General features: G+C 43.2%; 1 protein-coding gene and 1 long non-coding RNA gene across 3 annotated transcripts in view; one reads left to right on the forward strand and one right to left on the reverse strand.

The window, feature by feature from the left end:
- The window catches only part of LOC140527805 (uncharacterized), a 41485-nt gene extending 39144 nt beyond the window's left edge, over positions 1-2341 (forward strand). The window contains exon 3 of the long non-coding RNA XR_011974929.1: positions 2072-2341. This is a non-coding gene — a long non-coding RNA (uncharacterized lncRNA). The remainder of the gene's footprint in view (positions 1-2071) is intronic.
- Positions 1-24787, reverse strand: part of LOC140527804 (rab11 family-interacting protein 4-like) — a 73060-nt gene that overhangs the window by 13267 nt on the left and 35006 nt on the right. The window contains exons 1-11 of one of the 2 annotated variants that reach the window (XM_072644997.1): positions 18439-18462; positions 18098-18321; positions 17081-17272; positions 15912-16046; positions 15145-15180; positions 13612-13711; positions 13147-13250; positions 12783-12923; positions 2783-2864; positions 2335-2472; positions 1646-1804 (exon numbers count right to left, since the gene is read on the reverse strand). In XM_072644997.1, coding sequence (XP_072501098.1) covers positions 1646-1804; positions 2335-2472; positions 2783-2864; positions 12783-12923; positions 13147-13250; positions 13612-13711; positions 15145-15180; positions 15912-16046; positions 17081-17272; positions 18098-18321; positions 18439-18447 — 1320 coding nt within the window. In that variant the 5' untranslated portion in view covers positions 18448-18462. Of the gene's footprint in view, positions 1-1645; positions 1805-2334; positions 2473-2782; positions 2865-12782; positions 12924-13146; positions 13251-13611; positions 13712-15144; positions 15181-15911; positions 16047-17080; positions 17273-18097; positions 18322-18438; positions 18463-24787 lie in introns of those variants that run through there. The other variant, XM_072644996.1, reaches the window with a different exon arrangement.

Genomic DNA, 24787 nt, shown 5'->3' on the forward strand with positions numbered 1-24787 from the left:
CAAAATCACAGCACTACATTTTACAGGTAGGGAAACTGAGGCTCAGGGAGGAAAGTGATTTGCCCAAGGTGGTCACACAGCTAATAAGTGTTTGAGGTGGGATTCCTTAACAGATGTCTCCTGCCTCCTCCAGGCATGGCCTTGGATCTTAGCAACCTGGACCCTAACTAATTCAACCCCTTCATTTTACAGATGAGAAACCAAGCTCAGACAGAGTATCTCACCCTAGAGCGCATAATCAGTAAATGTCACAGGCAGGATCTGAACCCAGATATTTCTAACTTGAAACCAGTTCCCTACCTACTATACCACCACATTACTTCTTTTTTTAAATCACATAATACTATGTATGATAGTTAAGAACACCACCACCACCACCACCACCACCATATAACATACTTTAACTTTCATAACTTAAAAGTTTACAAAGCATTTTACATATACCATCTAACTTGACCCTGACAACTACCTATGAGGTTTAGCTACTACTATTACTTCCATTTTCAGATGAAAAAATTGAGGCTAAGAGATGTTGCCCTCCCAGAATCATGCAACTAGAAAGTGACTAAGATTTGACTCTATATGATCTTATTCTCCCTATTACCCTATATAGGGACAGAGTTACAAACTGAATTTGTGACATTGTTACAAAGATGTCCCAAGTGAGGAAACTGTCTACCAGGGCTGACTAGCATCTTCTGTGCAACTTGGTCTTGGAGAGGCTACTGAGGACATCAGAGTGGAACAGTGAAAAGTACATTCTACAATGCTAGAGAGACTTTCAGGGTAGTGGACAGTGATGGACATAAAACCAAGAGACAGGTTTGAACTCTCAGCTCAGCTACTTAATAGCTGTAGGGCAAATGGAAATCTTCCTCACCTTCTGTTTCCTCACCTGGAAAATGGGTATAAGAAGGTTGAACTCTCTACCTCATGGGGCCTGAGAGGTCACAGCAATGCCAGAGGAAGAAACAGTAACCCAAAGGAAAAAGTGACTTGCCCTACGTCACTTGGACCTTAAGGGAAAGAGCCAGGATTCAAACTCAAGTCCTCTAATTCTAAATCTATTTTTCCTACTGCCTTCCTTTAGAGTACTCTGTAAACCTTATATAGAAATAAGGTGAGTGGTCACCAGTTCTTACTTTCATCTAGTTCCCTGTTACTCAGTTTGCCTTTTTCTTAACTTCCTCTACTATACTTTATAATTGCTTTTAAGCTTTAAAATTTTTTAATATAACTCCCAGGGCAAGGAAGGACTTATCTCCTTTTATATATTTTTTCTTTTGTATTATAGTAACTTCCAGTTCTCCTCCCTCCTTACCAGTAGCCTTGCCTATCCTAACAACGTCTCTGCCCTCAAGCCCCCTGAATGGATAAATGTGGCACCTACTCATCTATCTATCTCTTCATCTCTTTCTTCATCTCTCTACCCATCTGCCTACCTCTCCATCTGTCCACCTAGTTTTCTGTCACTTTGCCTGGTGTGAGAGCTCTGGTGGGGGCTCAAGATATGCTACTGAAAGTAACATGGCTCCTGCTATATGTGGCTGCTGCTTCCTCTTTCTGCTCCATCTTGGGAGGAAAGGTTAGGCAGTGGACGCACTCATGCCCCCTACCCCACTGGAGTCCAGCATCCCTGACTCACCTGCTTGAGTCTCTTGATCTCATGTTCCAGTTCAATTTCCCGGGCCCTGGCATTGAATTCGCTCATGCTAGAAGAGGAGCTTCGTCCCCGGCCAGGCCGCTCGCAGTCCAGTTTGTAAAGCTGGAGGTGCTCTAGCTCCTTCCTCAGGTCCTCAATGAGCTGTAGGAATGAGGGCCCAAATCTATCAAGTTCATTTCAATGTAACAAGAACTTATTATACACCTACTGTGTTCCATTCTACGAAACTCTAGGCATAAGACAAAAAAAGTCCCTGCCTACTTAGGACTTTATGTTCCACAAAACATGGGTAACTCAGTACTACTAGGCTCATAAATTTAGAGATGGTTGGAGCCTGAATTTCTTCTCAGTCTCAGTTTCCTCACCTGAAAGATGGCAATTACAGTACTTATACCACTAACTTTCTAGATCACAGATGAAGAACTGGAAGAGCCCCTCATTTTACAGATGAGGAAACTGAGGCAAACAGAGACAAAGTGACTTGCCCAGGCTGCCTCTTGCAGCTAGTAAGTGTCTAAGGAGGAATTCTAACTTGGGTTTTCCTGACTCCAAGTCCCCTACCCCACAACATCTCTACTAAATGGGCTTCTTGGGGAGCCCAGGCCTCCAACTCAGATGGCTGAGTTGTGATGGACCCCAGCAACCGGTGATCCTGAATGCAGGTGACCCACCTCCTGAGTGGCCTCTCGCTCCTTGTGGTACTCTATCCGGTTCTGCCGCAGCTTGTCCATCATCCGCTTGTACAAGTCCATCTCGTCCTTGAGCCGGAGGCTGGTGTCTTCTAGCCGGTCAGACATCCGCTGCCGCTCCTGAAACGAATGAGATACCCCCCTCATCCATTTACAGACAGGACACTGCTGTCAAGGGAGATGGGGACTGATGTCTGAAGGGAGCAGGGAGAGAGTTGGCCAACATCCAAGGAAGCTTGCCCACCATCCCTGAAGAAATCCAAAATCAGTGACCCCTCCACTCATCCCCACCCACCTACATAACAGATCCTGCCTTGTCTGCGTCACAAAGCAACTGACAATTTCCAAAACACAAAAGTCAAGAGGGGAATATTTGGAACTCAAGGTAATGTTAAAACACCAAAAAAAAATTAATTAAAAAAAATCTTACCTCATCTAACTTCTCTGTCTGGGACTTTAGACGGGTCACTGTGGTTCGTAGTTCTGTGTTTTCTTCTTCTAACTGTTGTACCCTGAGGGAAGTGGGGGGCAAGGGGCCAACAGGGTGCAGAGAAACCCATGTCAGTTTCACTCATGGACTCACAACTACAGAATTTAGACCCAAAGCATAATTTCTTTCCTCAGAAAGGCCAAATGCCTAAAACAACAAATACTCGGCTTTAGGTTTAACAGATCTGGCTCTCAGAATCAAAACCATTATTTTCCAATGCTGCCTTCTGCTTTCAGTTTCTCCAGGAAGTCATCTCTGATTCCATCTCCCCCTCACCCCCATAGAAAATGCCCTTTCCTGCCTCAGTCCTTGCCCTGAACCTGGAGCATTCTTCACAAGTTATTTTACATAACCCCCATTCACCTAATATGCCCCTTCTCTTCCAACGCCTCACTGTGCATCTCAAAAACAATGCCAACTTGGGCAGGTATCAATCAATCAAGCCAGGAAGGTTTCTAGGATGGACCAGGTCAGAGGATCAGCTTCTCTAAATTCTGACAGGTTTATTACCCAGGTGGCCAAGGGAGATTTATTTTTTAAACCCCAGTAACTCGGGCAACCCTTTATTTATTTTTTTAAGGGAGGAATAGTTGTATAAGATATAGCAGCTATGTAGTAAAACTTAATTAGTTTGAAAGGACTTTTAAAAAAAGTTTAATCCATGGTATCAATTTAATTCCACATATAAAATGTTCCATAAAATTACACTTTATACTTTCATTTGAATATCTCACTTAAATTTCCTGATTCAACAAAAGGGAAGCACAGGTGGGTATAAACATAGCCCAAACATAGAACAGACTATCTACTTTACTATGATCTCTTAAAACAGTTCATAGTTTTCTCAGCTGTACTGATTTAGAAAATGAATGGCATCTATACATTACAGCTAAATGTAAATTATCTCTACCATATTTGCATAAACTAGGTCTTGGTGAATTTATGTTTTAAAATAGCTTAAGCCATCAAGAACTATATTAGTCAAGTAATATGCTAAACTATAAGGAACCAGGAGGAAACAAAAAATTTCATATTTGTAAGTTTCTGTGGATGATCACAATTATTAGAAAGAAATCCAATAAAAATGGGAAAGGGTCCCACATGTACAAAAATATTTATGGCAGCTCTCTTTGTGGTGGCCAAAAACTGGAAATCAAGGGGATGCCTATCAATTGGGGAATGACTGAACAAGTTGTGGTATATGAATGTAATGGAATACTTTTGTACTATTAAGAAATGATGAACAGGAAGACTTCAGAGAGTCCTGGAAAGACTTATATGATCTGATGCTGAGCGAAAGGAGCAGAACCAGGAGAACTTTGTGCACAGTAATGACCACAGTGTGCGAGAGTTTTTTCTGGTAGACTTGGAACTTCATTGCAATGCAAGGACTTAAAAAATTCCCAATGCTCTTTTAAGGCAAAATGCCTTCCACATCCAGAGAAAGAGCTATGGAATTCAATCGCAGAATGTAGCAGAGCATTTTTTTTGTGTGTGTGTTCAATGTTTTGGTTTGTTATATGAGTTCTTCCATTCATTTTAAATTCTTATATGCAACATGACTATGGTGAAAATGTATTTAATAGGAATGTCTGTGTAGAACCTACATAAAATTGTATGCCGTCTCGGGGTGGGGGTGGGGGAGATAGGGGGGAGGGAGGGGACAAAAATCTAAGTTCTATAGTAGTGATTGTAGAACACTGAAAATAAATTTAAAAAAATAAAATGTCAAAAATAAAATAGAAAGAAGTCCACATCAATCACCTTATCTAAAAGTGTATGTCTAAGTTAAGCTGTCTAAAGGAAAAGGACACTCTTTATGTGATGAAAAATACAGAAATGTCAATCTTCTATGCCTCAACTGTAAAAATTTCATTTTAAGAAAGACAATGACCATTTCATAATTTGTTTAGAACCTGTTCTGATTTTGAAGAGTTCCTAAAGCTTATACACCATTATTGCTGGAAAATTTGAAGACAGTTATAAACAGCAATGGTAATGAGTCAGAATCATTTGCCCTTCATCTACTAATATGCAGTAAACTAATAATACGTTGGGTTTTTTTTTAGTAGTTGATCATTCCTCCAAAATCAGCAATATTTATATAGCATAGACAGTAATACTTCATTTAATCTGCATCATCAGAGAACACACTATTCTTTATAAGTGAAACTATTTTAACATTTTCCAATAAAAAGTTTTTTTTTAAACGTATGAGATACTTCTCCCACTGGCTTAAACAAAATGATACAGGTTAACAAAATAGTCTTATTACTTTATAGTCACATCTCCACTACTGAAGGAAAACTGACCTCTTTTTGGTAACTTATCACCAAAACCAATTACTACTTGTGCTGACAGAATGATGCTACCAAGAGGGCAACCATTTATTAAACTAAGGTTTTTGTCAAAAGGGGGTTGTACCTGCCATAGTGAAGTGTGTATACACGCACTCAACTGATCCTGGAGGTATTAAAGGAACAATATAGGTCGTTAAAACTTTAGGAAGGCTAGGGGCGACATCTGACGGTCAATCAACACCCCAGCAGCCCGCATACATAAGAATTTCATTTTTAAAATGCCTGTTGAATTAAAATGGAAGATGGTTGAATTTACCTTACTCTGTAGTGACTGTATTTATTTAAACATGGTGTCTTTTTGCTAGAGTTTCTCAATTTCCCAAATGCCCAACCCCCAACCCAAAACACTGTTGGGTTCTCAAAAAAAAAAACAAAACACAAAACCCAATTAAGTGAAACTGACCAATAGGGAGTGATGGCTGTCACCTTCCATATGGGTATTTAATAGTTTAATTCTGCCCCATTGTTCTTCATTCTAGGACCAAGCAAATGAGTCCACTCCCCCTAATTCCAGGTAGCTCCCATGTCCCCGTTGAATTCTCTCTTCTCCAAGCTGAACAACCCCAGTTCCTTCCAATATGACCTTCATGGAGCAGGGATACTCTTCAGCTTATCAACATCCTTTTTCAACGGTGGGCCTTGGAATGAACATTATGCTCTCTATGGAATTGTGAGGAGGGCAGAGTCCAGTGGGTCCATGACCTCCTTCTTTCTAGAAATTAGGCCTCTTTCTGGATAAAATAATATCAAAATTCATTTGGGAAAACAAAAGGTCCAGAATATCAAAGGGACTAATGAAAAGAAATGCTTGGGAAGGTGGCCTAGCGCTACCAGACCTACTATAAAGCAGCAATTATCAAAACCACTTGGTATTGGCTAAGAAACAGAGAGGTAGACAAGTGGAATAGACTTGGCACTCAAGATGCAGTAGGCAAGGAATATAGCAACCTTCTGTTTGATAAACCCAAGGACCCCAGCTTCTGGGATAAGAACTCATTGTTTGACAAAAATTGCTGGGAAAACTGGATAACAGTGTGGCAGAAATTAGGCATAGACCCATACCTGACACCGTACACAAGAATAAAGTCCAAATGGATACATGATTTAGGTATAAAGATTGATACCATGAATAAACTGGAGAAGCAAGGAATAGTGTATTTATCAGATCTATGGAGAAGGGAAGAATTTTTTACTAAAGGAGAGATAGAAAGCATTATGAAATGCAAAATGGATAACTTTGATTACATTAAACTGAGAAGTTTTTGCACAACCAAACCCAATGCAACCAAAATCCGGAGGGATGTGGTAAATTGGGAAAGAATTTTTACAGCTAAGCTCGGGGATTAAAGGCCTCATTTCTAGAATATATAGAGAACTGACTCAAATGTATAATCATACAAGTCATTCCCCAATTGATAAATGGTCAAAGGATATGAACAGGCAATTTTCAGAGGAAGAAATTAAAGATATCTATAATCATATGAAAAAATGCTCTAAATCACTATTGATTAGAGAGATGCAAATCAAAACAACTCTGAGATACCACATCACACCTATAAGATTGGCAAACATGACAGAACAAGAAAATGATAAGTGCTGGAGAGGATGTGGGAGAGTTGGAACACTAATTCATTGTTGGTGGAGCTGCAAGTGCATCCAACCATTCTGGAGAGCAATTTGGAACTATGCCCAAAGGGCTACAAAAATGTGCATATCCTTTGACCCAGCAATATCGCTACTAGGACTGTATCCCCAAGAGATCACAAAAATGGGAAAGGGTCCCACATGTACAAAAATATTTATAGCAGCACTCTTTGTAGTTGCCAAAAACTGGAAGTCGAGGGGATGTCCATCAATTGGGGAATGGCTGAATAAATTATGGTATATGAATGTAATGGAGTACTATTGTGCCATAAGAAATGATGAACAAGAAGACTTCAGAGAGGCCTGGAAGGACTTATATGACCTGATGCTGAGTGAAAGGAGCAGAACCAGGAGAACTTTGTGCACAGCAACGACCACAGTGTGTGAGAGTTTTTTCGGGCAGACTTGGAATTTTGTAATAACGCAAGAACTTCTTATAAAAAAAAAAAAATCCCAATGGTGGTTCTCAAGGCAAAATGCCTTCCACACTCAGAGAAAGAAATATGGAAGTCATTCGCAAAATGTAGCAGATCATGTTTGTGTATGTGTATGTGTTTGTGTATCATGTTTTGATTTGTTATATGATTTCTTTCATTTATTTTAGTCTGACTACATAGCATGACTATAGTGAAAATATACTCAATAGGAAAGTATATGTAGAACCTATAAAGAATTGTATGCAGTCGTGGGGAGGGAGGGGGGTAGTGGGGGGTAGGTGTTGGGGGGATAAAATCTCAACTGTATGGCAGTGATTGTTAAACATTAAAAAATAAAAAAAAATAAAAAAACAAAAAAAAAAAAGAAATTAGTCCTCTTTTAAGATCACAGATTTGTGAAATTGGCAGGCCATCTAGTCTAGGCCCTCATTTTGCAGATGGGGAAACTGAGGCCAGAGTAAATGATTTGCCCAGGGTAACATAGGTAGTAAGCATCAGATGTGTGATCTGAACTCAGGTTCTCTGACACTAAAGACAGTATACCTTCTCCTGGGCAAAGTCTACGATCATGTTAACTTTTATTTTTGGCCAAAGTGCTCATATAAGCCTTCATGAAGAGGTATAGATGATCTAATCATTTTGAAGGATGACTAAGGCAGACAGTATCCCTTGGGGGGGTGAGAACTTGAGGGTAGGGGGCCATGTTGTTCCTTACTCAGTATCGGAGGACAGGGCTATGTGCCCACAAGAGCTGGAAGAAACCCCAGAGTCCAACCCCTTAATTTACAGATAAGGAAACTCAGTCTCAAAGTTCCCAAGGTCACACAAGTAATAAGTCAACTTAATAAACAAGCCTATGGAAGAACTTTCTATGAAGTACCTACTATGTGCCAAGTACTATGCTAAGCTCTTTTCACCTTAGCCCCTCAATATATTTTATTCTCTGGAATGATCCTGGGCCTAGGTATCTTAACAGATCTCCATTAGTCTTCAGTGATCTTTGGAAAGATGCAAGCAGACTTTGGTCTCCAAATGGGGTCAAAGCCTGAACGCCATATTTGCTGCCATGATTCCAGTAGGGGATTTCAGATTTCAATTCCTCTTTACCTCAGCAGCTGCTGCTCTGAACACAACCAAGGCCATGACTACAACTGTATGTCACAGTAGAACAAGAGAAATTCAGAGGCAGCTAGGTAGCTCAGTGGATAGAGCACTGGGCTTGGAGTCAGGAAGACTTGAATTCAAATCTGGTCCCTTACAGTTAATAGCCGTGTGACCCTGAGCAAGTCACTCAACCTCTGTTTGCCTCCGCTTCTTCAGTAAAATGGGGATAATAATAGCACCTACCTCCGATAGTAACTGTGAAGCTCAAGTGAGATAATAATTGTCAAGCACTGAGCACAGGGGAGCAGCTGGGTGGCCAAGGGAATAAGAGGGCAAGGCCTGAAGTCAGAAAGATCCGAGTTCAAATCTGGCTTCAGACACTTACTAGCTGTGTGAGCCTGAGCACAGGTCTCTTTGCCTGGGTTTCCTTGTCTGTAAAATGAGGAGAAAGAAATGGCAAACTGCTCCTGTATCTTTGCCAAGAAAACCCCACATGGGGTCACAAAGAGTCAGACAGCTGAAATGATTATCTGTAAAATGGAGATATTCCTGTGCAAAGATCTTTACAACTGGACTCCAGCTGACCATCCCAGGCTGATACTGCATTGTTCCTTTTGTATATCCTGTTCCTGCCAGGCTGGGCGACTTACTTTGGCTCCAACTCAGCACTTGGCACTTCGTAAATGTGACATAAATGTTATTATTGTGGTTGTTATCAGAGACAGAAGAGAAGGAGGAGAGAAAACTTCCATCCACTCTCTGGGTTCCAACATTCAATGTACCGGCTGCTGGCTCTCTCCTCCACCTCTCTGCCTCCCCTTTGCATTTCCCTCATCCTCTCCCTATCACCTGCCAAACAGCAGACCAGACTGCACTAGAGACATGGTCAAGGAAAAGAGTACTGCCTTTGGAACTGTCTGACCTGGGTTCAAATCTTGCCTCTCATGCTTATGGCCTCTGCCACCCTCAGGCAGATGACTTCCCCTCTCTGGGTCTCCGCTGGAAGATAAGAAAGTTACATTAGATGATCTAAGGTCCCTGACTACTCTCATATCAATGCTCCCATGACAGATGGGTTGAAAGGTCAGCACATGCAACCCTAGAATGTAGACATGGTATCACTGGAGTCCCTACTTGTTTAATAAAAGCAGCAGCCACAGCCCAGAGAGGGGAGGTTCTTGGCTCACAGCCACACAGCAAGTCAGTGGCCACACTGGGACCAGAGCTGCGGCCTCCTCGGTCTCAGTTCAGAGCTCTCCTGAGCATCACTGTTTTCTCCCAAGAGGACAGGAGGGAACGGCTAAGTGTGAGGGGGCTGGCTGCTGGAACTAAGAGCATAACAGGAACTCCTGGAAACCAGCCTCCAGAGTGGAAATTAAAAATAGGATCTGGGTTGTTAAAGTAAATAAACAAATCTACTAGTCCCCAGGGGGACCATTTGCACTAGGCGCCAAGGGAGACATCCTCTCCAACATGAAATCCTGGTCCATCACAACTGCTTCCCCAGAGGCGTTATGGTGGAAAACAGTGCATGGAATGCTGGAAGACCTGAATTCAAATCCCACTTCTGACACCCTCCTACCTGGGTGATGCTGTGGCAGTTACTTAAACAGTGACTCATGAAGGTTCACTTAGACAGGACTCATCAGAGTTGGGATTTAAATCCAGGTCCTCTGACTCTAAAGAAAACGTTTGTTCCACTGTACGTGCCAAGAACTCAAGGGTTTTTTCATTAAAAAAAATATTAACTTTCTTATTTTATTATTCTTGGGATTTTTTGGTCTGTAACATGGCTAATATGGAAATACTTTGCATGAATGCACATGCGTAACCCATATCATATTGCTTTGGGAAGGGGAAGGAAAAGGAGAAGGGGAGAGAATTTGGAACTCAAAAAAATTTTTTTAAGATTAAAAATTTTTGTCTACGTGTAATTGAGCATTTTTTAAAGTATTAACTTTTTTGTATTTATATACTCAAATGTATATGCTTAGTGTGTGTATGTACGCTCAACTGTATTTCCTTGTTTGCAAAAGAAACCTGACCTGAAAAACCAAATGTTTAATTCTGCACATGATGTGATCACAGAATTTTTAAAAGGATACTTCTTAGTAGAAACACTCTTGTTTTTAACTCTTGGTACAATCAGAATTCAATATGACCACAACTACTTCAAAGTTCTTTGAAGTTAAAACTTTTAACTTTAAAGTCTGACTTCCTCTGACCACTGGAATGGGCCCACCATGACTCCTTGTAAAACACGCTTCACATCTCCCCACAGAGAGGGGATGGAATTTGTTTTGCTCAATGACATAGAATTATTTGTTTACAAGGGTTTTGTTTTTCAAGGGGAGAGAGGCTGGGGGTGATAGTGGAAGAAAATACTTTTGTTCACTGAAAAAAATGTTAAATTTTCCAAGGATTTTGGGGGGCATTCTTTGGGTTATGGCCATTTTTAAGTGAAGTTCACACTGCCATACTGTTCAAAGCACCATAATAATTTCTAAAAGGAAAGGACATTTAGCAATTTCTGCAGCAGGATCCTTGCTCAGGGCCACAGTTTGAACCCAGGCCTTGGGATTCTAAAGGGAGAGCACTTTACGCTCTAGTGTGTGTCTCTAATGAGTAGGGAGGAGGCAGCCACAGCCCTGGATACTGGCCACTCTGCTTGGCATCCCCCAAGCAGGCACCGGTCAGGAAGGATGGAGGATGTCTGCCGACATCACTCAGACCACCCAGGGACTGGACAAACTTTGGAGGTCTGAGAGTGGAAGGACAGAAGAAAGACTCCGCACTGTTCTTTGTGCAGAGGACTAAAAACTGCCCTTTTCAGCATCAGAGGCAACGCTCAGAGCTGGTGCCCCAGATGACTTGGAGGCCTCTTCAGAAGTTCTGCTCTCCTAATATCTCACCTCGGGGAACCAGAGAACATTAGCACTAGGACCCAGACCCCTGTTTGAAATATGGGGAAATGAAAGCTCAGAGAGTAGAAGAGATTCACTCAAGGTCCCACTCCAAGAAGGCTGGTCCTCAAACCAAGCCATAAATGGAAGGAACAGAAAGATGACTATTCTTGTTTTACAGATAAGGAAATTGAGCCAGGCAGAGGGGTTATGGGACTTGCTCAGTACCGTACAACTAGTAAGTATCTGAGGCAGAACTTGAACCCTGGACCAGTACTCTCAACTCTCTTCCAAACCACACCCCATTCTCCAGTGAGAATGAGCAGCATGCCATGGAGGATAGTGCTAGACTTTGTGCCAGGAAGATACAAGTTCCAATTCCCCTCCCTATGCTTATTAGCTACATGATATGGGGCAAGTCACCAGGCCCTCCCTGGGTCTCAGTCTCCTCATCTGGAAAACAAGTGTATCTGACTAAGAGGACTCCAAGGTCCTATATTGCTTAAAATCTATCATCCCATGCCATTCTCAATTTAATAAACATTTATTAAGCACCTACTATGTACCAGGTACATTGGGGGTACAAAAAGAAGCAAAAGCGAGCCCCTGCTTCAAGTAGCTCACAATCCGATGGGGGAGACAACATGAAAACCATACATAAAAAGAAAGGATAAACACACAGGATAAATAGGAGATCATTAACACAGGGAAGCCACTGGAATTAAAAGGGGTTGGGGAAGGCTTCCTGTAGGCTGTGGGATTCTAGTTAGGACTTAAAGAAAACCAGAGAGGTCAGCAGTCAGTATGGAAGAGGGAGTGAGTTCGGGTACAGGAGACAGACAGAGAAAATGCCCTGAGCCAAGACATGATGGGTCTTATTGGTGGAAGAGACAGGAGGCCGGTGTCACTGGATCAAAGAGAATGTGTCAGGAAGGAGGGGAAGACAAAAGATACCCCGCCAGCCTTGCAGACACATTTTCCTGTGTTCCTGATATTAAATCAGCCTCTGGTTTCTTTTAGGTCCTTGGGTTCCATCTATATAACCAAACTCAGCAGCAGAGAAAGCCCTGGGCTAGGAGTGAGAAGAACATCACAGGGGCTCTGCCCCTAATGGGCCTGGGAGCTCCTGACAAAGTTATTTCCCAAGCTCTAAAAAAAACAGGGATATTACCTGTTTCTTCTTAACTTACAGGGACAGGGTGAGACTTCATTAGATTATAAATGTAAAAGGGTTTTAAATTCTTCTGGGCATTCTTATCACAAACAGAATGTAAGCTCCGAAGTCTCGGTCTTCTCATCTGTAAAATCGAGCTAATACGTATGGTACCTACCTCATCAGGTCACTATGAGGGTCAATGGATGTAAAGTACTTTGCAAATCTTTAGTCACTGCGTTAACAGTATTATTATTTTCATCTGATATTCCAAATATTGTCCGTGAAACTGACAGGTCATAGATTTATTGAAACCTGGAGAGTGAGTGAGACACACACCTTGTGTTTAGCAGCTCGATCTCAGTGCCCTTCTCTTTCTCCAGCTTGCAGAACAACTCCCGATGCCGTCTGATCTCTTCCTCCAGCGTCTGCTCTGCCATTGTTTCCTGGTCTTTCATGATCTCTTCTAGCTCATGTACCCTGCAGAGGGGCAGTTCCTGGGGTCAAAAGGGTCTTTTGCCATCAGTGTTCTATCCACTGCCCTCTTCTTATAACCTTCAGTGACTGCTGCGGGGCGGGGTGCACTGTTTGGACTCTGACTTCCCCAGCAGCCCAGATCCTCCCTTCTTCATCCCTCTCTCCTCCCCGCAGTGGCACAGTTTCCAGCTCACCCCTGCCCCAGGAAGGGTGGCAGAGTCAGTACCTGTGGACAAGTTGTGTGTTTTCTTGCTTCAATTTGCTTTTTAGGTCACCATTGGTCAGGCTGTCATTCTCTAGCTCAGTCACCTTTTTCTCCAGGAAACTCACCTACGTACAACAGGAAGGAGTCAGAGTGGGTGAATTGAAGGGACACAGCATCTCAGGCTTATGTGTGGTTAAAAAATGCAGAAGCAACATTGGTCTGCATTGCAGGATTGTGCAGATATGTACATGCACACTCCGTTACCCCTCTCCTAGTCAAATACACAGTAGGTACTTAATAAATTTCTGCTGAGTTGACTTCCCCATGGATTCATAACAGTGCTTCCAGTGACGTGGATACACTGTTACAACATCTGTTGCTCCTTCCATATCCCACCCCATCCCTTGATGTAAACAGTTCAGATTCTCTTCAGAAGCCCACAATGCCCACTGAGAAACAAAGGTGCACATGGAAACCTGCCCTCACCTTCTCTGTGAGGTCATTATCACAGGAGTCAATGCTGTCCCGGAACAGGTCCTCGGTGCTACCGTTACTACTGCTGAAATTGCTGTTGTGCATGAGTTGTCTGTGAATATCAAAACAGAAACTTCTTGAGGGCAGGAACTAGTTTGTTTTTCTCCGTCTCCCCAAGGCTTACCATAATTAAGTCTAGGTACAGAGACCGGGATTAATTTCCTCAGTTTAGAAGCTGCTTAGTGAGGAAACTCCTTCTACAAAGTAAAGCAGCACTTTCTCTATGACTCCCAGGTCTTAAGAGTTGGCAGAGGCACTTGTACAAGGTCCCAGAGCCAGGTCTTGAACTCATGTCCTTCTGGCCCTGAGGCCAGCACTCCCATCTCTTGCTCTATGCTGCCCCTTCACCCACCTCATGGTATATGCTTCAAGTTCATGCATGAGATTGATGGTGGGCAGAGGAAGTAGCTGTTATGTGCCCAGAAAACTTCCCATTCTTATGGGGCAGCCCAACCCCAGCTGGTGGTGGCATCAGGGGGTATACCCAATACTGTGACAGATATGGCCATGGACATCTAGAACCACCAATCCAATGAATGAGTAGACCAGCTCCATGGTCCCAATCCTGGAAATTATTCTTCCTTTCCTCATACTTTTATGAACCCAATTAGACAAAGGAAACTCCAAAGACTTTACGTGTTTGGCACCACAAATAGACCTCAATACTACTTAGGATCCTTGAACCAGAGATGACAGATTTCAAGATGGTGGAAACCTTCCTCAAGGCCCTCATCTTTACATATGAGGAAAATGGAGAGCTAACGAGGTTCTGCAACTGACACAGGTTCACAAGGTTGGTCAGTGTTTCCAACACAGTGCTCTTTCTCCCATATCATAATCTTACCACTGGCCTTAAAAAAAGACCTTCAGAAAGGCCAAATGGATGAGACGAAAGAACCAGCCGGTGAATCAGTGGAATGGAAAGTGATCATCTATTAAGAAAACCCTATTCTCTTTTCCTCCTTTTAAAATTCTTTGGTTATAATGGAAAACTTCCCTGGGAAAGGATATGTTAGGGTTATAAAAAAATGATATTGATAAACATTTACTTAAGCAAAAAACCCAAAACAAACTTCATATTTTAAAAGAGAAAACACAAGACTTTAAGCCCCTTAAAAGCAGGAACTATATATCCCACCCCACAGATCCATACTCTGAGACTGTGATACTTCTGGCCAAGTGTCAATGTTCACACAGTTGAGTTTTCTCACTCAGTCCCCTTCTAATCTGGAGGGGGCCGAAATCAAGGTTAGTTTTACTGTATAGCTGTCAGGAAAGAGAGGGACAAAATTCTGTTGGATATTTACGCTTGGAATGTCCCATAACTTAATGTCAACTGTTTGTTAAATGTCCAGAGAGCTGCTTGAGGGTGGGACATAGAAGTCTGGGGCGGGAACAGGGGCTGTCCAGAAGTCATACAGATAAGCAGAAACAAAACATTAACACAATCCCAGAGAAATCCCCAAAAGGTTGACAGGGTCTTACCGTCCAAATGCAGTGCTAGAGATCTTCCGGTTGGGGCTAGAGGAGAGGAAAGAAGAAATAATAGAGATCAGCCTTGATTTTAACTCAAAACAGAACATGGCATAGCATCAATCACATTCGAGATCAAGGTTTGGGGGGATACAAGGTACCTCACAGATATTATCTTTGAAACAACACTGGGAGGTAGTCCTTCCCTGGTTATTCTGCATAAAGTGGGACTGAATGTGCTGCTCTGTGAACCCTCCCTTGTGTTTTCCTACCTCCGACCCCTTACCTGGCCATTCCCTTCTCATTCCAGAACAGGAAAGGGGGGTCACAACTTTCTCCCTGGTCAATCACAGCAGGTCAGGCCCTCAGCTACTTACAGATTCCAAAAACCTGTTTCTTAGCAGATAAGATCTTAAGATCGTAGGCTACAGGACTGTACACTTTGTGCTAGAAGAGACCTCAGAGGGCACCTGTCCAATCACACCATTTCATAGAAGAACCAAATCCTAGGAAGTAAAATGATTTGCCCCAGATCACACAGCTGGGATTCAAATGAAAGTCATCTGACCTTGGAGCCCATGCTCTGCTTAACAAACTCCCCTCTCCAGACCCACCGGAGAGACCAAGCTGACCTCTTGGCTGGGCAGACACAACACCCATCTGGCCCAGGATGGGAGAGAGCCCAACGGAATGAATGCATTCCTTTCATTCATGTTCCTTCAGGTCACAGCTAGATCCAGAGAGTCCAGAAATCCTCTCTGGGGCCAAGGTCTACTCACCTGTTGGCCTTCAAATTCTTCAGTCTTGCTTCCAAATCATTCAGTAGACTTATCTTCTTACAGCACTGGGAGCAGTAGACATCCAGCAGTTCACTGTTGTAGACATGCCTTGTTTTTCTAGGGGTCTGCCCTGCACTGTTTGTTGGTGGAAATGAGATAACTTTACTTATCATCTGCCTAATCTAACTGATCAAAACATCCTCCTGAGCTAAGATCCCAAGGCAGCCACAAGGCCATGATAAAAATAAACAACAACAATGACTATAGTACTTGTTTAAGTTCACAAATGCAAACATACAGTCTGATTTGCCTCTCACAACCCAGTTGGAGTGTATACTACAGTATTATTATCATAAAGGCGAAATTTAATATTTTGCCTAGGTTCACAAAACTAGCAAATGCCCAGGTCTGGATTTAAACCTAGACCTCTGCCGGCTCCAAATTCAGTAAGTGCACTTCACCAATGTCTTAACTCCCTAGAACCGTTGGACCAGTTCAATGACAGAAATCATCCCTGGTGCTGGGTGATCTAGAATCCATGCAATATCTTGGAGGTAGAGAATAGAAGGGAGTTAAGTATGTTGATGCCCATTTAAAGTCTAAGAAGACCAAGGTCTGAGGTCTAAGTAGGGACTGAAGCTCTAACTCTAAATCAGGGGTAAGGCTTGGTCACCTCCTTACCCTAGTTCATTCTGATTTAGAGCTACTAAATGTTTAACAACTGGCTCTGGAAGGGTGGGAGAGACATATGCAGGACACACTTCTAAATTTCATCTGTCTTATTAACATTTATTAACATTTTCTCCATCACTTTCTTAAATCTAGACAATGAAAAAAAAAACTAATAAATCAAGCCCTAATTTGTAGGGTTACTGATTTCTGAGATGTGAATGCTCCCACTGAAAATAGAACAATCAATGAGAGTTGGTTCAAGCTGACCCCAGCCCAGGCTGCTAGCTGCAGGTCTCCAATGAGGCAGGATGGTCAATCAGTCAGTCAACAAGCATTTGTTAAGTGCTTACATCAGGCCAGGCACTAGGCTGCCTCTCCAAGATCAGTTCTGCCTTATTTTCCTTGACACAAAAGCACCAAGTTGCTCCCCAGTCTCTTCTCTGAGTCCCAAGCCCTACTCAAGTCTCACTTCCCAGCCCAGACCCCAGAGCAGCCACCTGGAAGACACGGAGGACCCCAGGTCAGAGTAGACGTTGGTTCTAGCTTCGTCATCTGGACAGGGGCTGCTGGGATTAAAGTCCACATCTACCCCTTCCCCATAGTCTTCAAATTGCTCCTCGTTACTGATGAGAGAGGCTGTCGAGTGTGTGGAGAGATCGGATGTTGCGGATGGGTTGGGGATAAAGGACCTGGAAGACCAAGAAAAGCACCTTTGGAAACTCCAAACTTATCACTGTCAGCTTCCTTGATGCATCCTCTGGTCCAGCCATGCTGGCCAGCCTCAGTATTTCTCACAAATACCACCTCCGTGGCCAGGTCCTAGCATGCCTGGAATGCCCTCCCCACTTCTGATGCTTAGTATCTTAGCTCAAGCACCACTACCCAGGGGCCTTTCCTGATCCCTCTTCTTGGCCCCATCTGTACTAGCAGACAAGGAATTGGTCTGGATGGAGTTCAGACCGAACATGGCTGGGCGATTAGGAAATTCACTGACTTGCCTAGGGTCACACAGTTTTACACAAGCAAAAAACAACACTCAGAGAGGGGAAGCAATTTGTCACGCAGGGAATTAGAAGAGCTAAGATTCAAGTCTAGATCTGATTTCACAACCATTCACTGTCCACCAAAGGGCAGCTCAGCAATTCAGCCCCCTGGAGCTTTTCCCACCTCCAAATCATCTAAAGAAGGTGGCAGAGTAGATAGAATCAGGAGGACCTGAGTTCAAATCTGGCCTCAGACACTTGTCAGCTATATGACCCTGGGCAAGTCACTTAACATGTCTGCCTTGGTTTCCTCAACTGTAAAATGGAGATAATAATTGCATTTATCTCATAAGTATCCAATGAGATACTTGGCACATAGTGGACTCTAGATAATGCGGATTCCCTTCCCTCCCCTTTCAAGGGGCATCCCCCTTGTCCGAGCACCAGCACTGCTGCTGCCCGTCAGCTCACAACATGAAAGGGAAGAGGAGAGGCTGTCATCAGCCCTAGAGGGAGGCGCATTGGACTTACTTGTCACCCGGGAGAAAGAGGCCTCCCAGGACCCCATCCTTCTCCTCTCCTGGGCTCATGTCAGATACTTCCAGACTGGGGGCACTGTCAATGGCACTGTCCATGTCAGACTCATGAAGGACTTCGTGCTGGGCCAGTGTCATGGCCTCGTCCTCAGGAAAGAGGTCGGACTCTCCAAGGGCGTTCTCACTGTCCACGTAGGCAGGGTCCTGGATCTCACTGCCCTGGGACACGGGGAGAGACACACACAGCATGGATGAGGAGTGAGACCCGAAAGGCCATCAGATCCATGGGCCTCTGATGATATTGTGTATAGATAGGGATGGAGGCAACGTACTCACCTTCAACATCTGCCTTAAGGGAATGTTAGGAGTGATATCGGAAAGACAGTGGACTTCGAGTCAGAGGCACCACAGTATGATGCAAAGAGCGCTGGATTTGGAGTTAGTAGCAGGGAGATCTGGGTTCAAATCCTGCCTCAAACACTCTCTGACCCTGGGCTAGATGCTTAACCAATCTGGGTCTCAGACCAATGCAAAGGGTGCTGGATTTGAAGTTAGTAGCAGGGAGATCCAGGTTCACATCCTGCCTTAGACACTCTGACACTGGACCTCAGTTTCCTCACCTGTAAAATGAGAGGACTCTGAGATTCCTTCTAGCTATAAAGCTATGATCCTGTCATCTCACTTGAGCCTCAAATCATCTTTGTGAAGCAGGTGCTACTGTAATGCCTATTTTACAGATGAGGAAACTGAGGTCCAAAAGGTTATATGACTAGTCAGGCTCAAGTGGCTATCCAGAGTAAAAAACAGAATTTAAACCCAGGTCTTCTTGACTACAAAGCTCAGTGATTTAAATCAACATGTATTAATATATTTATTAATATTATTTATTATCAATATTTATTAATTGCCTGCTGGGTGCCAGACACAGTGCTAGGCACTGGAGATAGATACAAGTACAGAGAAACAATCCCTACTCCCATGAGCTTCCATTCTAATGGAGGAGGCGAGGATTTGATGAATGATGGGTGGGCCCCTGATGTTCTCCAAGGCCCCTTCCTGATCTAAATCAAATTACAGGAAAAGAAGGAGGTGAGCATTGTCTCTGCTACTAAAACATGAAAATGAAGCCAGCTGTTGGCCAAGTATCTGCAGGGAAAGTGGCCAGCCAGATGCAGAAGCTTTACCAGGTTCTGGAGCCCCATTCAGAAGGTGGTGCTTATGGTTCCCTCTGTCACAGGCAGGATGCTGCCAGACCAACAAGGAACACGGACCTGACAATTAAAGAAAACCCTGGTGACCAGGTGGTCAGCCATGGGGGCAAGGGCTGGGATGTAAGCTTGTATTCCTTACAAACTACTTTCCTACAGTGTTCAAGATTAGCTCATCACCCCCAAACAAAATGGCGTGGTGGGTGGGATGGAAAACTGGGGAAGAAACAAAGGAATGAGTGACTTTCAAGGCTCATCCAAGGGAAACCATTGGCCAGACAAGTCTCAAGCTTCATCACTGCCTTTGATGAGTACTCAGGGAATTAAATTCAACTGAAGGAGCATTTCTTATGCAGATACCAGGTATCAGGGCAGCTAGGTGGTGCCTTGGGACCCAGAGCACTGAGCCTGGAGTTAAGAAGACTCTTCCTGAGTTCAAATCTGATGTTGGACACTTACCAACTGTGTGACCCTGGGCAAGTCACTTCACCCTGTTTGCCTCAGTTTCCTCATCTGTCAAATGAGCTGGAGAAGGAAATGGCAAACCACACCAGTATCTTTGCCAAGAAAATCCCAAATGGGGCCACAAAGAGTCAGATGTGACTAAAAACAATATACCCGGGTGCCAGCCTTGGTGACATGGAGATAAAGCTAAACAGTCCCTACCCTCCAGGAACTGATGTCCCTATTGGGGAAAACAAGAATGTGGATAAGCAAATATTAAACAAATATCAAATGATTTCAGGGTAACGGAATACTAACAACTAGGGAGGATCAGGAGAGGGCCCAGGAGCAGGCGCATTTCAGCTGAGCCTTGAAGGAAGCCGCCAGGGGTTCCAGGAGGTGGCTGGAAATTACAAAAGCATTTCAGGTGTGGGGCTTGTGCAAAGGCCTGGAAACCAGATGTTCAGAAAGGAGGAGGGATCTACCAGCAGCAGGGCAGCTTATGGTCCTGCTGGCCCAGGAAGATGGTCCTGACAGCAACAGGTCAGGAAGCCCTCAGCAAATCAGCATCCTCTCCTTTTCCTGGGCAGAAAAAGCTTCCTTACCCTGAGCTGCCTGTCTGTTTCCACCTCGGCTAACTGGGCTCCAAAAGAGCCAGGACCCAGCCTCCAGGGCCCTCCTTTTCTGGGTATGCTGCTCTCTCAGTCATTCTCATCGAATTGGGGTCTTCAACTGCATTCTCTAAGGTTAAAGTATGGCCGATACAACAGGGCATCTGCCCTTGTAAGAGACAAAGGGAGGGAGAGGGGAAGGAGAGAGAGAGAAAGAGAAGGGGAAAGAGGGAGAAAGACAGAAAGAGAAGGGGGAAGGGAGGGAGAAAGAGAATGGAGGGTGGGAAGAGGGAGGAAGAAAGGGAGAGGGAGGAGGAGAGGAAACAAATAGAGAGACAAAGAGAGAGAGGTGGGAAAGGGGTGAGAGAGAGAGGTGGGAAAGGGGTGAGAGGGAGAGGAAGAGACAGGGAGAGGTAGGGGGAGAGGGAAGAGGGAAGAGGGAGGGAAAGAGAGTGCTGAGGGGAGAAAGAGACGCTGGGAGCAACCTTAGATGTCATTAAAGTCTAACTCTGCAGCTGGTACCTATCAGAGGCAGATCTGAACCCAGGTTCTCTTACTTCAGAGCCAGGGCTCTTTCCTGGAAGAAAGGGGGATTTCCAGAACACTGAATCTCAAAGAGCCGAGTCTACTATGAATGCTAAGGATACACAAAGGGGCTTTTTTAAAAGATCTATTTTGGGGGTTCAAGAACATGATCAAAGTAGTTACAGGACCACTAGAGATACAAAGAGCAGTGAAACCACCATTCCTGCCTTCAAGGATCTCGAAGTCTAAGAGGCAGAGCCAATGTGCCGATGACTACGTATATCTATAGTGTAAATGGAATCTCAGAAGGAACGCAGGTGGGGTTTGAACAATATCTTGAAGGAAGCCAGGCAAACCAGAAGGTAGAATTGGGGAGGGACAGCATTTTGAAGATATTGGGTAAGAATCCGTGCAAAAGCATCGAAGTGGAAAACAGTTCTCATGTGAGGAACAGGAACAAGGCCTAAGTAGAGAATTTGATCTTACAGGGAGGAGGAAGCCGCTGGAGTTTACTGAGTAAGGGTGGGGGTGGTGACAGGGTCAGATCAGGAAGATTATTTTGGTACCAAGGATGGATTGGAGTGAGATGGGGAGAGACTTGAGGCAGGGCACCCAACCCAAAAGTTACTCAAATAGGCCAGAAGTGAGATGCTGGGGGCCTGCACCAGGGTGGTGAACACGTGAGTGGAGACAAAGGTTTTCTATTATTAGGAAATGAGAATTCTATTTAAAAATAAAATTAAAATACAGCAATAAAACTTGTTTGTTTGTTTTTAAGAAAAAAGACAACTTGAATTTTTGTTCTGCTTCCCTTCCTTTCAAAGTATAAAATCTTGCTGAGTAGGGATTTAAAGCCTAACACAGATGAGGAGACTGAGCCCATCTAACTGTCCTCAGTAGGGACAAATCATCAAGGGTGGATCTACTCCATCTGAAAGTATGAGAGAACGTCTGTGACTGTTCAGCGGTCATTCATGACATCTGTAAAACTCTGGAGAAGGAGGAAGAGACAGACCCAGAGCCAGGCCTTCAGCTATCTCCATTCTCAAAAGGGAAGAATTAAATAGAGTCTTTAAATGACAGGGTCAGGAGTCTGACTTCACTTTGTGGCAACATTCTAGGAGTGTATGATTAAAAGGGATGGCTAGCAAGCACTTTGAGAAACAGCAGCTATTACAAGCCAACATGGGTACATCAAAAACAAGTCGTACCAGACTAACTTCTTTTCCTTCTTTGACAGTTACCACTGCATTAGGAGAACAAGGGAATGTAGCAGAACTACCTGGATTTCAGTAAGGTATCTGGTTATGTTTCTCACAATTTCTTGGTAGATGTGTGTGTGTGTGTTTGTCCTTTAATGCCAAAGAAGACCAGGCCATCAGAGAAATAATGACATGACTTGCACTTGACTTTGTTTTGAGTGACGGAGGGCTGTGCAGGTCACCAGCCTCCCATCTCCTCCAGAGCCATCTGAATCCAACGACCAGATATTCATCAGGATGACTGGAAATGACCCAGGATGAGGCAATTGGGGTTAAGTGACTTGCTGTCACTAGTGACAGCTGGTGAGTGTCAAGTGTCTGAGGTGAGTTTTGAACTCAGGTCCTCCTGACTCCTGCACTGGTGCTCTATCCACTGCACCACCTAGTTGCCCAGGTCCTGGTAGATAAGAAAAGACATAAACACTAGAGAGGACGGCTAGAGAAGAACACAGTAAGGTGGATCTGGAGCTTGAATGTCAAGATTCAAAGAGTTCTTACTTCAAGGATAGATACCAAACAGGTGGGAGATCTCTAATGGAACACCACAGGCTCACTGTCATGGTTTAGCTCTGTTCTACACCTTTATGAATGACTTCTTTCTCTCATTAGATTGTGAGTTAATCCTATTCTTTCAAGAGATTCCTATATGATATGATGGTGGTCCATGCTAGTCCCCTATTTTGGTCATATTCTATCTCAACAATGTCCTTACTTAACCATTTGGGTATCCACGATGGTGGAGTCCAGCAGGCCTTTGCAGGCTAGCATGGCAGGAAAAGCATGGGGTTTGGAGTCCCAGGAACTAGTTTCAAATCCTGAGCCTGCCATTTACTGCTCTGCCTGTGGAGATTTAAAGAAGTCCCAGATCTCTGAAGTCAGGGTCTGTTTTTTTTTGTCTTTGTACCTCTAACACTTAGCAGAATGCCTGGCATGAAGTATGAATGAATGAATGAATGCATTAGTGAATGAAGAGGCACATATTAAGTATTGACTGTGTGGTAAGCATTAGAATAAGTGCTAGGGATACAAGCAGAAAGGTAAGAAAGTCTCTACTCTCTAGAAGCCCACTTGCTAATATGGGGAGACAATATAGATAAGAAGGCTTCAGCTCCAAGAAGGTACTTGATAAATATCTGCTGATTCTACCATGGTCATATAAGAATTTACTGAAGGAAGAGGATGTTTCACCTGAAGAAGAGAATACTAAGGGGTTTGGAGAAAAAACAAAAGAAGGATGGATAAAAAGGATACTGCATGTGAGTAGCTAATGGACTGCCAAGAACTGAGTTCGAGTCCCCCTTCTGACACATACTAGCTACATACTAACCTCTGTCCTCCACCAAAAACCTAAGTGCTGTTAAAAAAAAAATCATACCATGCTAAGCCAAGCCCTCCCAGCGTTAAGAGAATGTAAATTAACATATGAATTATTAATTATGTTTACGTAAATTATTAATATAAGTTAGAAATAACATATTGTTATAAATATATAAATTATACATAAGTGATATTGTGCACAACATTAATTTACAAAATTTACTAAGTCTAGTAACAAGGAGTTATGGCATAAAAATATATCATAAAAATATAATATTATATATATCCTAACTGTAATTCATATGGAAAAACAATGGGGAAGAAAACATTAGGCAGAACTAAGAAATAAACTGATGAGGAGAATCAAAGAACCTGGTTCAAATCCTGGTTCTTTTGAGTACCTGTGTAATACAGAGTCAATCGATTACTCTCTTGGGTCTCTGTTTTTCTACTTGTAAAATGACTACATGACCTTTAAGATTTCTAAATCTGATAGTCTAGATTTCCTTGAGAGCAGGGACTGACTTTTTGTTTGTTTTCTAGGACAGCACTGGACCTAGAGTCAAAAGATGTGAATTCAAATTCAGCCTCCGACACTTCACCAGTTGTGTAACCCTAGACAAGTCACTTGTCTGCCTCAGTTTCCTAAACTGTAAAATGGGGATAATTAACAGCACCTAGGTATCACATGGTAGTTGTAAGGATCAAATGAGATAACTGTAGAATACTTAATACAGTCTGGAACATAGTAGGTATTTAATAAATGCATCTAGTATACATCTGTATCTATATATAGATGAATCTGAATGATTCTAATCCTGCCTCAGACTTACTACACCTATGTGACCCTGGACAAGTCACTGAACTTCTTGGTCTCAGTCTACCCATCATTTAAAGAAGTGGTTTGGACTAGATATCCTCACTCTAAATCTATGATCCAAAGATCCAGAAAGACTGATTGGAAATCCTTCCACACTTGACTCTGAGGACATCAGATTTATAAATAATAAACAAGTTGAAAATTACACATTCACAAGTTTTCAGGTCTTAACAATGATCAGATCTGGAATAGGCAGGACAGAGAGAGTGATTATGATGGCTGAGCTAGTTGGAAAACTCCCTGGGGGACTCACCTCTCAGTGATGGATTCATCACTGCCTCTCTCCTCCCTCTCCCCTACGTCTGTATGGGGAGTGGGGGGTAACATCATCATCATTATTTACAGAGTATTTTAGGTCACAGAGGACAGAATGAGATATGGCCAAAATGCAGGAATTTGTTTGGCTTGCCTGGGTATTTCTGTTTCAATGATTTTTGT

This window comes from Notamacropus eugenii, chromosome 2 (assembly GCF_028372415.1).
Source record: "Notamacropus eugenii isolate mMacEug1 chromosome 2, mMacEug1.pri_v2, whole genome shotgun sequence".
NCBI classification, from domain to species: Eukaryota; Metazoa; Chordata; class Mammalia; order Diprotodontia; family Macropodidae; genus Notamacropus; species Notamacropus eugenii.